The following is a 12535-nucleotide window of genomic DNA, read 5'->3' on the forward strand; positions in this document are numbered from 1 at the left end:
AGGAGAGAGGAGAGAGGAGAGAGGGAGAGATAGAGACAGAGATGGGGAGAGAGAGAGAGAGGAAGTGAGTGCTCCCGTGTCTCTTCTTATAAGGGTAGGAATCCCATCGTGGGTGCTCTACTCTCGTGACCTAATTACCTCCCCAAAGTCCCATCTCCAAATCCCATCCATTGTGGCGTCAACACCTGAATTTCAGAGACTGGGATGGGGGGGGACATGGTTCAGTCCACAGCAAGCACTAAACTTGGGTTTCTTTCAAGGGCAGCTTTAGGAACAGTTAACTGTGAGGAAAATGAAAAGGCTCCCCCCCACACCTTGCCATAGATTGCCCCCTGCTCACTAGTTCTTACAAAACACGACACAAACGGGAGACGGCTTTCCGAGCCACCATCAGAGTGAAACATGTTTCAGTGCAAACAGGAGGATGGCAGCAAGTTGGCAGAGCTGAGTTTTACTGTGTGTGTGCGTGGGGGGCGGCTGTGGACGTGTGGGCCACTGAGTGAGCCTGCAGGAAAAGGCCAGGTGCCGGCGATCCTGCCACGGCCCGGGCTCCTCCTTATCTCGGCTTATCTCTGTTTCTGAGCACAAATAGCTGTGATGGGCCAAGGTCCTGATTTTTACAGCCAGAAGGGACCCGTGGCCATGGAGCGGGGAAGGAGAGAGGACAGGGGAGCTGCTGGAGAAATGAAAGAATTCGGGGCTGGCTGCGAGCAAGGGCAGGGGAGAGCCAAGGACAGCGGGCCTGGGAGAAGCAGGGCTGGGTTCCCTCAGGTCCCCGCCGCCGCCCCTCGAAGCCTGGAGACCCGGGAGGGAGCAAGGCCCCAGCCCGACGTGAGGACTTTGCTTTTGGACACAGGCGTGAGGTAGGGCTGGACACCCATCCGCGGGTCAGCATACGGGAACAGGGGGGGACCCTGAGAGGGAGGGGGCCCCAGGGGTCTGGGCTGGAGGGTCAGAGCTGAGAGCCCATTCAGGACAGTGGACGTGGAATCTAAGAGCACACGTGGGGGACTGCCCTGGTAGTCCGGTAGTTAAGACTGTGTGCTTTCGAGGCAGGGGGCACAGGTTCAATCCCTGGTGCGGGGTTAGGGCGGGGGCACAGAGGACTAAGATCCCATCTGCCCGTGAGCATGGCCAAAAAAAAAAAAAGAAAAACAGGCGTGGTTTTCGAGAGAGGGAGGTGGAACCTTGATGATGAGGAGCCGGCTGTCTTAGAGGGGGTCTGGCAGGCTCTGCAAATCACACGTGGAGCCTCATCGGCAGTCATTTTGAAGAAGTCTTATTTTTTCCACTCTGAATCCTCTTTGGCGCCTGGAATCCATTTCTCCACAGATATGCTCAAAGAGGGCACCTGGAAAGCTCTCAGAGGTAGGATGGCTCTCCCCCTCCAGAAGGGATGGCTCAGGATCCTACAGAGACCCTCACGAAGGCCCAGAACCGCAGCCAGCTCTACTCCAAGCCTCAGGCCAGGGGGTTCCTGCTCTGGCTGGGGGCCTGGCAGTCTGTCCCCCTGCCTTCCCTGCGTCTGATTGAAGCCTTGAGTGGCCCGAAGTCAGTGTTGATGAGAATATCCTTCCGTGCCTTGTGCCAGCTTCTTCGAGCCCAAGACATCTATCAGCCGGGGGAAAGTCTAGCCCCTCGGTCTGGGGCAGACAGGTGATGGCTGAGGCTGGGCCATGCCTGGCCCACCCCGGGGAGCGCCGGTCACCACTCCACAAAGTGAATCATTCACTGTCGGCCTTTCCCTGCTCCCTCTGCCCCTTGCGGCTTTCATGCAAATGTCACCCACCCCTGGGATCCCATCAAGTAGGATTTTTTTTTTTTCTAAAAAGAAATGCTATATGGGTGGGGGAAGAGATAAATTAGGTATCTGAGATTAACATATACACACAACTACATTTAAAAGAGGTAAACAACAAGGACCGTCTGTATAGCACAGGGAACTATACTCAATATCTTATAACAACCTATAATGGAAAAGAATCTGGAGAAGAATATATATAAATATGTAATGTATATTTATAATATATATATGTATCTGTATAACGAATCACTTTGCTGTACACTTAAAACTAATATATTGTAAACAACATCATAAATTGATTGTGTGAGCTAAGTTGTTTCACTTGTATCCGACTCTTACGCGACCTCATGGACTATAACCCACCAAGCTCCTCTGCCATGGGATTCTCTAGGCAAGAATACTGGAGTGGGTTGCCATGCCCTCATGCAGGGGATCTTCCCAACCCAGGGATTGAACCTGCGTCCTTTAGGTCTCCTGCATTGGCAGGTGGGTTCTTTACCAGTAATGCCACCTGGGACTTCAATAAAAAAAAGGAAATACCATGTTGAAAAGGACATTTTCCCCTTCTTCTGTTTAACTTGCTTTTCACAGGTTAGGGAGAACTGGCCATCGATTTTCTTCTAGAGAACAGAGTAAGCCCTGTGCAGATTTTGGCTAATTAACTTTTGGAGAAGTGCTGCTTGAATTTATCAAAGGGTGAAGTCTCTTTTCCCCTCCAGTGTCTTAAAAAAGGCTTTAAACTTTTGTTTCCGAATCTCTGCCAACGCCTGGCCTGTTTAAAAATGACTTCCCTGGAGACGATGGCAAAGGGTGATGGTTGTCATATTTTTGTAACTTCAATCTTCAAAAGTTGTTCCAGTCCTCAGAAAATCTCTTCTGTTTACATAAGAGAGGTATCATTCACACAAAGATTACATTTAAAAATACACATTCCCCCTCAGCATGCCTGTTACTAATAACATTGCATGTTATGAAAGTGGAAAGTATTTAAGATGAAATTAATTTTCACCCAGCGAGCCACTTTGTTTGACTTTCTCGTTCCATTCGGTGTGTGTGGGGCATGGACTTGGCCAAAGGCACTTCTCATTGTCAGCAAGCTCACCTCCTTGTTTCTCTTTTTTGGGATTGATGCTGTTAGAAATGAGTTCCGGGCACATGGAGAGAAGTCTCATCTGGGATTGTATCGTACATTTCTTTTATATTGGCTTCCAGAAGTTTGTTTTTCTAAATGGAAACCCTCTTCTCTCCAGTCGATGAGTTTTAGTGTGCAGTTTTTTTTTCTTTCTCCCTTTCTTTCTCTTCCTTCCTTCCTTCCACAGGTTCTTTTTCAGCAGAATTTCTGGAGTTGGGAGAGTTAACATCTTTTTTGGCAGCCTGTCAAAAGATCGTGGGACGCCAGATAGCGGCTCCTTGCTTAGGACACCTCTCGGTCGTGTGTTCTTGTCAATTCTCATCTATGTGATGCGGCTGGTCTCTGTTCCATGGAGGGAAGCTGGAGCCCCCAGGACACCCCGGACAGGCTGTGTGTCCGAGCTGCCCTCGACAGTACCGTGACACTGAGTTGCATCGCCTTAGCAGAGGGAGGCATTTAAGCTGGTGGGACACAGTCGCAAATGCTTCCCAGGAAATGGTTGCTCATTTTTGATCCATCTCATGGTCCTTGTTACTGACTTTGATTACATCAATGTATGTGCAGTTCTGTTTTATAGCATTCTGATGGGCTTTCATTCGCCCTTCCAATTCATTGTCAGCTGGGTGACTATTATAATTTGATTACAGTCAGGTTTTGCAACTGCTAGATGCTTTCTGAGCTGTTCTGCCATTCTTGTGAGAGGGAAGATGCCCAGAGGTAGAAAAGGTTTGTCCATGAGCAGCTTCCAAAAGATGCCTCAGATGCTTCAGTGATTGTATCCTCCCAGTATAAGGAATTTGCTTTAAACTTTTTGGTAGAATCTCACGCTTTGACTTTTAAAAAAGAGTAAGAGGACAAATACTATATGATAACTACCTATATGTGGAATCTAAAAAATACAACAAACTAGTGATTATAACAAAAAAGAAGCAGGCTCACACATAAAGGGAACAAGCTGGTGGTTACCAGTGGGGAGAAGGAGAGAGAGAGGGGCAAGACAGGGGTAGGGCATTAAGAGGCATCAACTAATAAACTGCAGAGTTACATTGTACAATACAGGGAATGTAGCCAATATTTTATAAGTGGAATATAACCTTTAAAAATTGTGAATCACTATACCGCACATCTGTAACATAAAATATTATACATCAATGACACTTCAATAAAAAAATAAAGAGGATAGAAGAATCCATTTAAATTTTTCCTTTTTTTTTTTTGCTCCTCTAAATATTTTGGTTAAGAAATATTTTAAACTTAGACCTCCCCACCCCCCCACCCCCCCCATGTTAATGTCACTGTGTCTGCAGAGACCAAAACAAAGGGGCATTCATAATGTCCCTTCAAAATGAGCTATCTGACTCTCCCTTTTGGCTCTGCAAGTCCTGTGGCTCTCCTCCTTCTGTCTTTTCCTCCTCCTCTTCTCTAAGAATCTCTCCTTTACCTGGTAGACATTATGTTATTGCAGTTGCAATTCCTGGGACCATTTATTCACCTCCGTCACATGCCTATCGTTTGTTAGGTATTTGATCTTATTGATTATGTTTGTGTTTTATTACATATGATCAATTATATCAATGTTATATTTTGGTCTTTGAAAAGGACAGTATCTTAAAAATTGGTAGCATCACCCAAGGATACCAAAGATTCAGGAACCTAAAATTTACTGGGCTTAATCAGATCACCACTCCAGTAAGCCTGAAAGGTCTTTCTATTTGTGGATTAAACTCTGGGAATCAAATTATTTTGAGTCCCAAAATTCAGCTGTTATTGCTTTCAATGCTTCTTTCATTTGTTTTCTAACAGAAAGTTATTCTTCTTCAAGTGTGTGGTTTTAAAAGATTGGTGCGTGTCCTTCTTCATCTCCTCACCCTTATAATAGCTCTATGTTTACAGGGTGTTTCCGCAAACCCTCTAGTCTTTTCTATGAGGTGTTTCTCTTCTATTGTAATGGAAGTCTTTGTTTCCATGCTGGTGGTTTCAGTCCAATCTGGAGTGTCTTTGCTGGTTACCACTGAGGAATAAGTGTGGCTAATGGGGCATGTTAAGGGGCAGGGGCCTCTGGAAGCTGGATGTCCTAGCAGACCCCATGCAGAAGGTTGTACCGGGGCTACCTCCTTTCTGGAGGGGGACCTCATGCTTCCTGGGACAGGAACATGTTACTCTTGTGCGTGTTCTAAGTCACTTCAGACTCTTTGCAGCCCCATGGACTGTAGCCCATCAGGCTCCTCTGTCCATGAGGTTCTCCAGGCAAGAATAATGGAGTGGGTTGTCCTCCTCCAGGGGATCTTCCTGACCCAGGGATCAAACCTGAGTCTCTTGTGTCTCTTGCACTGGCAGGCAGGTTCTTTACCACTGGCACCACCTGGGAAGCCCCATATTACTTTTACTGGTGGTTTATTCTCGGGGTCCTAATTTCTCCGTTAATGGGGTCTCTAAGTTCCCTGGTGGGTTTGGTACAGGAAATAGAACCTGTTGGAGACCTGAAGCTGAGTTGGATTCTGCTGCTTACCAAAGCTCTTGACCCCCATTGTCTTGGTCTTCATAATTGCAAAATCTTCCCTGGCAGGTGGGTGGGTGACTTCAGTTTCCTTCTGGGTGTGTTCTGGTCTCCCTGGCTTCATTGCCCCACCCCTCTCTGTCTCCCTGCAGGCTTGGGGACCAGTTCTACAAGGAAGCCATTGAACACTGCCGGAGTTATAACTCCCGCCTGTGCGCAGAGCGCAGCGTGCGTCTCCCATTCCTGGACTCGCAGACCGGGGTGGCCCAGAACAACTGCTACATCTGGATGGAGAAGAGGCATCGAGGCCCAGGTGAGCCATGCCACCCCTGGGACGTACTCACGTTTGGGCTCCCAGCCTGGATGCAGGCTGGTCTGAGATTGTCCAGGAATCCTTGCAGCCTGGGTGGGCGTGGAGGTGGGACAGGCTGTACAGGGAGCCTGGAATACTTTCAAGAAACTCAACTGCTTCTGTAACTCTTGGCACAGGCCCCAAGGATGATGCGGGACATTGAAGCCACACTGGCGGGAAGCGGCAGAGTGAAAGAATTCAGGATGTTTAATCCCTAAAAGGGAAGACTAAGGCCATGACAGCTGCGTCACCTTTTACTCTGTGTGTTGGTATAGCTTAGTGGTTATAAGCTGGAAATCTGAAGTCAGATTTTGGTTTGAGGCTGAGCTTTGTCATCAACCTCTTGCCCTTAGGTTCTTCATCTGTAAAATGGGGATACTAATAGTACCTACTTTAGGTCTTTGTCAGGATTAAATGAAAATCTTCATAAAAACTCATAACCTGTGTTGAGCACATAGTATGTACTGAGGCTTCTCTGGTGTCTCAGTGGTAAGGAATTTGCCTGCTGATGCAGGAGATGCGGGCTCGATCCCTGGGTTGGGAAGATCCCCTGAAGAAAATGGCCGTCTACTCCAGTATTCTTGCCTGGGAAATCTCATGGACAGAGGAGTCTGGTGAGCCACAGTTCAGGGGTTGCAAAAGAGTTGGATACAACTTAGTGATTAAGCAACCAAAACAACAAAGTATGTTTTCTAAAAATGCTGCCTGTTATTGTTGTTATTATTATTATTACCATGATACTAGTCTTCTAAGCTTCAGAGAACAGAATAAAGACCACTGGGTGGAGATCAGGGAGGTAATTTAACAGTTTTCTGGCTCTATATTGGTACATTAAAAAAAATTTATTATAAAAGGTTTCAAAGCCATGCAAAAGTGGAGAGAAGGGTAAAGTAAATTTCTGTGTATTGTTCACCCAGCCTCAACAGTGATCAGCTCATAGCCATTCATTTCATTTATACTCACCTTCCACTTTCCTCCTTGAACCCAGGTTATTTTGAAACAAATCAAGACAGCAATATTATTTCATCTGTGAATTTTTCAGTCTGTATCTCTAAATGGTAAGAACATAAACAAACATACCGGCCATAGCTATCAAAACTCAAAGTTAAAAATGAGACATTAATAGCATCAAATATTTGTTAAACATTTATTTCTCTGTGTAATTGAAATCAGGATCCAAATAGGACCTCTACATTAAACTTGGCTGATGTGTCTCTTAAGTCTCTTTAAATCTGTAGGTCTTTCTCTCTCTCTTTCTCACTTGTTACTTGTGGAAGAAACTGGGTTGTTTGCTCTGTAGAGTTTCCCAGAGTCTGGATTTTCTGATTGCATCCCCATGGTGTTATTCCTGTGAATTGGTAAAAACAGATTCAGGTTCAGTTTTGGGGCAAGTACAGTTCCTAAGTGGTGATGTGTGTTTTCATCAGGAGCCTCATGGGTTCTGGGTATTTCTCTTTTATTGATGTTAGCAGCCCTTGATGAAAATTTGCCTAGATGCTTTATTTTATTAAGGGTTCAGAAATGGTGGCATTCAATTTGAGGCTATCATTATTTCTTCATTTATTAGGTCTACATTGTTTATAAAGAGAAGCATCTCCTTATTAAAATTTTGGTTATTGTGGGGTATAATGCACATATGAAAGTATGGATAAATTACTTTCCCCCTTTGCTGCTGCTGCTGCTAAGTTGCTTCAGTTGTGTCCAACTCTGTGCGACCCCATAGACGGCATCCTACCAGGCTCCTCTGTCCCTGGTGTTCTCCAGGCAAGAACACTGGAGTGGGTTGCCATTTCCTTCTCCAGTTTCTCCCCTTTAGTTATCAGTTTTCAAAATAATGAGCTGGTTCCCTTGTATTCTCCAAAGATGATCAATAAAGTTATTATTGTTATCTTGAGTACCATCATGAATCCACAGACTTAAACATATTGGATAATTTTAATCCATTGCAGCTATTATTCTTATCAGTGCTTAAATTGCCCCCATCTTTGGACAGCTCATTTGGTAAAGAATCTACCTGCAATGCAGGAGACCCTGGTTTGATTCCTGGGTGGGGGAGATCTGCTGGAGAAGGGATAGGCAATCCACTCCAGTATTCTTGGGCTTCCCTTGTGACTCAGCTGGTAAAGAATCTGCCTGCAATGTGGGAGATCTGGGTTCGATCCCTGGGTTGGGAAGATCCCCTGGAGAAGGGAAAAGCTACCCACTCCAGTATTCTGGCCTGGAAAATTCCATGGGCTGTGTATAGTCCATGGGGCCGCAAAGAGTCAGACATGACTGAGCGACTTTCACTTTCATTTTGGACAGTAGGGTTTATGTCCAGTGCTAGTGTGCTGAAACAGCCTACTAGTTTCTGTAGCATCCTTGCTATCCTAAATTTGGGACAGATGTTTCAGGCTCATCTTGTACACATCCTGCCCCAGACCCTGAATCAGCTATTTCTTTAAGAAGCCCCATTTCTTCTTTGTCAGACTATTATTTGGAGACTACAGTCTGGTGGCGCCTGTTGCTCCTGGGCCAGTTGTTGATTCTAGGACTTTTCAGTGAGCAGAACTAAGAAATATGATTTCTTGTTTCTTTTTTCTTGTTTCTCTTTTTAAGAGAAAACAAATTGTTAAAGTTACTGATATAGCCCATTCAATTCAGTTTTACCCAGTTTTAACTATCTTCATTCTCTATTTCCTCTCTCCCACATTGAAAAGAATACTGGCTCTTTATGATGCCAGCATAGTTTTTTTGCTTTATTCTGCAGTAGACCCACAACAATATCAGAATAAAATGAGACTACCAGCAATAAGGTGACTGAAATGGTATAAGTTTTTATTTCTTTCTTTGCAGTTTTTTTGTTGTCTTTAGCATATTTCCTATTAAGGATGTAGAGTCAAACTACTGTGTTTTAAGGTTGCTTGAAATAGTTCCTCAGTGTGTTTGAGGTACTAACTGAATACACAGTTGGATTTATTTGTTTTATTTTTGCTTTCACTTATTAGGTTTTACTGTTTTTTTTTTTTAAATTTTATGTAATTACCTTGTGTTTTTTAAATTAACTTTATATCTTGAAATAATTGTAGATAGACAGGAAGTTGTAAACATAGTACAGAGAGAGCCCCTTGTGCCCTTCACCCAGTTTCTCCTAAGGGATATATCTTGTGAATTATAGCACAATATCAAAACCAGAAAAGTGGCACTGCTGACATGTATGTGGGTAGTTCTATGCCATTTTATCACATGTGTAGATTTATGGAACCACCACCACAATTGAGATACAAAACTATTCCATCCCCACAAAGATCTTCCTCGTCCTGCCCTTTGATAGTCACACCCGCCTCTTCTCTCTTCATTTAAGTCCCTTCACCCTCTTGCATTTGTAATATAGTATCTTAAACATTTCCTCTACATACATTGAAAACTACATCAGACAGATTTCTAATTTTTGCTTCAACTGTCAAACGTAATTTAGAAAACTTAAGAGAAGTGTCTATTGTATTTACTCATATCTTTGCTCTTTTGTTGTTGCTTCTTCCTTTCTGATGTCCCAAGATGCCTGCTTTTGTAATTCCTTTCTGATTAAGTGTTTTCTTTAACCATTCCTTTAAAGTAGGTCTGATAGTAACAACTCTTAGTTTTCCTTCTTCTGACAGTGTCTTGATTTTCGTGTTATCCTTTTTCTTTTTGGATTTGATTTTGGCCATGCCCTACTTGATGGACGTGAGTCTGAGTGAACTCCGGGAGCTGGTGATGGACAGGGAGGCCTGGCGTGCTGCGATTCATGGGGTCGCAAAGAGTCGGACACGACTGAGCGACTGAACTGAACTGAACTGAACACAACGTATGAGATCTTAGTTCCCTGACCATGGGTCAAACCTGTGCCCCCTGCAGTGAAGCACAGAGTCCCAACCACTGGGCCACCAGGGAATTTCACCCTTCATTCCTGAAGGATATTTATTTTGTTGTTGGATATCAAATTCTGGGATGGTAGTCCTTTTATTTTAACACTTAAAAAAATTGTCTTCCTTCTTCCTTTCAGCCTCAGTAGTTTGTGATGAGAAATCTGCCATCATTCAAATTATTTTCTCTTGAAAGTGAGGTGTCATTTTTCTCTCACTGATTTTGAAAGTTTTTGGTTTTAGTTTTCAGAAATTTGATTTTGATATGTCTTGGTGTAGATTTCTTTGAGTTTATCCTTTTCAGAATTTGCTCAGCTTCTTGAATCTGTAGGTTTATATATATATATATATAGAGAGAGAGAGAGTGTGTGTGTGTGTGTGTGCGCCAAATTTGGAAAATTTTAAACCATTGTTTCTTTGATTATAAGTTTTAGTGTCACTCTTTCCCCCTTCTTCTTCTGGGATTCCACTAGGAAAGAAAATTCTGGGACTTCAAAATGTTAAATCTTTCGTTATAGACCCAGAAGTCCCCCAGGCTCCCTTCTTCTCTCTGCATCCTCCTTCTCCCTCTCCTCCTTCCTTCCTTTTTTTCAAGTCTGTTGGGGCACCTCTGTTATATTCTCTCCAGGTTCATGACTTCTTCTATCTGTTCTCTCCATTCTGCTGTTAAGCCCTTTTACTGAGGGTTTGTTTTGTTCCCATCATCATCTTTTTCAGTTCTAAAATCTCCATTTGGTTCTTCTTTACATCTTCTATTTCTTTGTGGGACTTTGTAGTTTTCCATTTGTCTCAGGCATTAACAATTATTTGTTTGAAACATTCTTGTGATGGTGACTTTAAAACTCTTGTCAGACAGTTCTACCAACCAGTGGTATTTCGGTGTTGGTGTCTGTTGTCTTTTCTCACTCAAGTTGAGACGTTCCTGGTTCTTCATAGGAGTGATTTTGATTGGATCCTGGACATTTTGGCTGTGATGTTGTGAGACTCCAGATGTCACTTAAATCTATTTTCACACACCTCCTCTGATGCTGTGCTGACAGGGCAAGAGAGGTGCTCCTTGTTACTGTCGGATGGATGTGGAAGTCCAGGGTCCCCGTTCAGTCTCTGTTGACACCCCAGCCGGGAGGAGTACCTCATTATTGCTGGGTGGAGGTGGGAGTTCAGACTCCCCACTAAGCCTTCACCAATGCCACCCTAGTTGGGAGGAGGAAGCATGCCTTATTACTGGTCCCTACACAGCCTCCACTGACGCCGGGGGGTGTCACTTGCCCTCCTCTGACACTAAACCAGCGAGGATATTAGGATGCCCTGCTGGGCTGGCTCTTCCCTGGTCCTTCAGCTAGAGAGAGCAGGATTTTCTTGGGGCTTTTTTGGGTCTACATTTGTTGGTGTTTCTGGATAATCAGCTTTTCTACAACTCAATCTGGCTTGTATAAAACAAAACAAACAAATGCCCAAAACTTGCCGCCCTGTCGTTTCTTGGGTCTGAAAGTCCCGAGCTGGTCATTCTCTTTACCTCTCAGTATCTTATTTTTGTTGCATAAACAATGTCTAGAAGTTTTAGTTGGGCTTAGTGGGAGGAATATGGGAGAGTATATCTACTCTATCTTTCTGGAAGCAGAAGTCCCTGGGTTGCTTTTTTTATTAAAAAAAAAGTTAACAGCTTTATTGAATTATAACTGACATACAGCAATCTGCACATATTTAACATGTGCAATTTGATAAGTTTTGACATGTATATAGCTGTGAAACCATGACCACAATCAATATAATGAATATATCTGTGACTCCCCAAAGCTTCCTTCTGTCACTTGTAATCCATCCCCCCTTTTCTTCCTCCTCCCTCTATCTTTCATCTCTCTCAAACCCCAGTCATGCTTTCTCTACTGGAATCATACAGTATGTACTTCTTGTTTTGGTGACTGGTGGATAGGGTCCTGACTTCTTTCACTCAGCATAATTATTTTGAAATCATCCATGCTCTAGCATGTATCAATGATTTATTTGTTGTTTATGCTGAGTAATATTCTATTATATGGCTACATCACAGTTTATTCCTCTGTTGGTGGACATTTTGATTTGTTTTTAGTTTTTGGCTGTTATAAGTAGAGCTGCTGTGAACATTTGTGTGTAGGCCTTCACATGGACATATACTTTCATTTCTCCTTGGTAAAGTACCTAGGAGTGTACTGGCTATAAGGAAGGTCTGTATTTTACATTTTAAGAAACTGTCAGGCTGTTTTTCAAAGTGGTTGTATGATTTTATATCCACCCCAACAATGTACAAGAGTTCCAGTTCCTTTATATTCTCACTAACACTTGGTATGGTCAACTTTTTAAAGTTTTAGCTATTCTTATTTTTATACAGTGGTATCTCATTGTGGTTTTACTTTGTATTTCCCTAATTAATGATGTTGAAGATCTTTATATGTGCTTATTTTACCATCCTTTGGTAAAATGTTCAAACTGTTAGACTATTTTAAAATTGGGTTGTTTGTTGGTTTTCTTTTTAATGAAAATAGATAGTTCTTTATATATATATTAGATTCAAGACCTCTCCAAATTTGTCCTTCTGTTTTGAAGTTGTTTTGGCTACTCTAGGTTCTTTGCTCTTCCATATGAATTTTATAATCAGTTTGTCAGTTTCTACAAAACACCTGGTGGAATTTTGATTGAGATTGTGTGGAATCTATAGATCAACTTGGGGAAAACTGACATTTCTTAATGTTGAATCTTCCAACCCATGGATATAATGTATCTCCCCATTTAGTATTATTCTTTTTAATTTTTCTGATCAATCACTTTTAGTTTTCAATGTACAGGTCTTTCACATTTTTGTCAGCTTTATCTCTATATACTTAATATT

At 43.0% G+C, this 12535-nt stretch overlaps 1 protein-coding gene across 3 annotated transcripts in view; it reads left to right on the forward strand.

Annotated features, from left to right (window-relative positions):
• Positions 1–12535, forward strand: part of DPF3 (double PHD fingers 3) — a 292610-nt gene that overhangs the window by 113939 nt on the left and 166136 nt on the right. For all 3 annotated transcript variants that reach the window (XR_005718633.1, XM_040226150.1, XM_040226151.1), the window contains exon 2: positions 5586–5746. Coding sequence is in view for 2 of the 3 variants with exons in the window: in XM_040226150.1 (XP_040082084.1) it covers positions 5586–5746 (161 nt within the window). In the remaining variant the exon portion in view is untranslated. The remainder of the gene's footprint in view (positions 1–5585; positions 5747–12535) is intronic.

Source organism: Oryx dammah, unplaced genomic scaffold, assembly GCF_014754425.2.
Source record: "Oryx dammah isolate SB20612 unplaced genomic scaffold, SCBI_Odam_1.1 HiC_scaffold_26, whole genome shotgun sequence".
NCBI lineage: Eukaryota > Metazoa > Chordata > Mammalia > Artiodactyla > Bovidae > Oryx > Oryx dammah.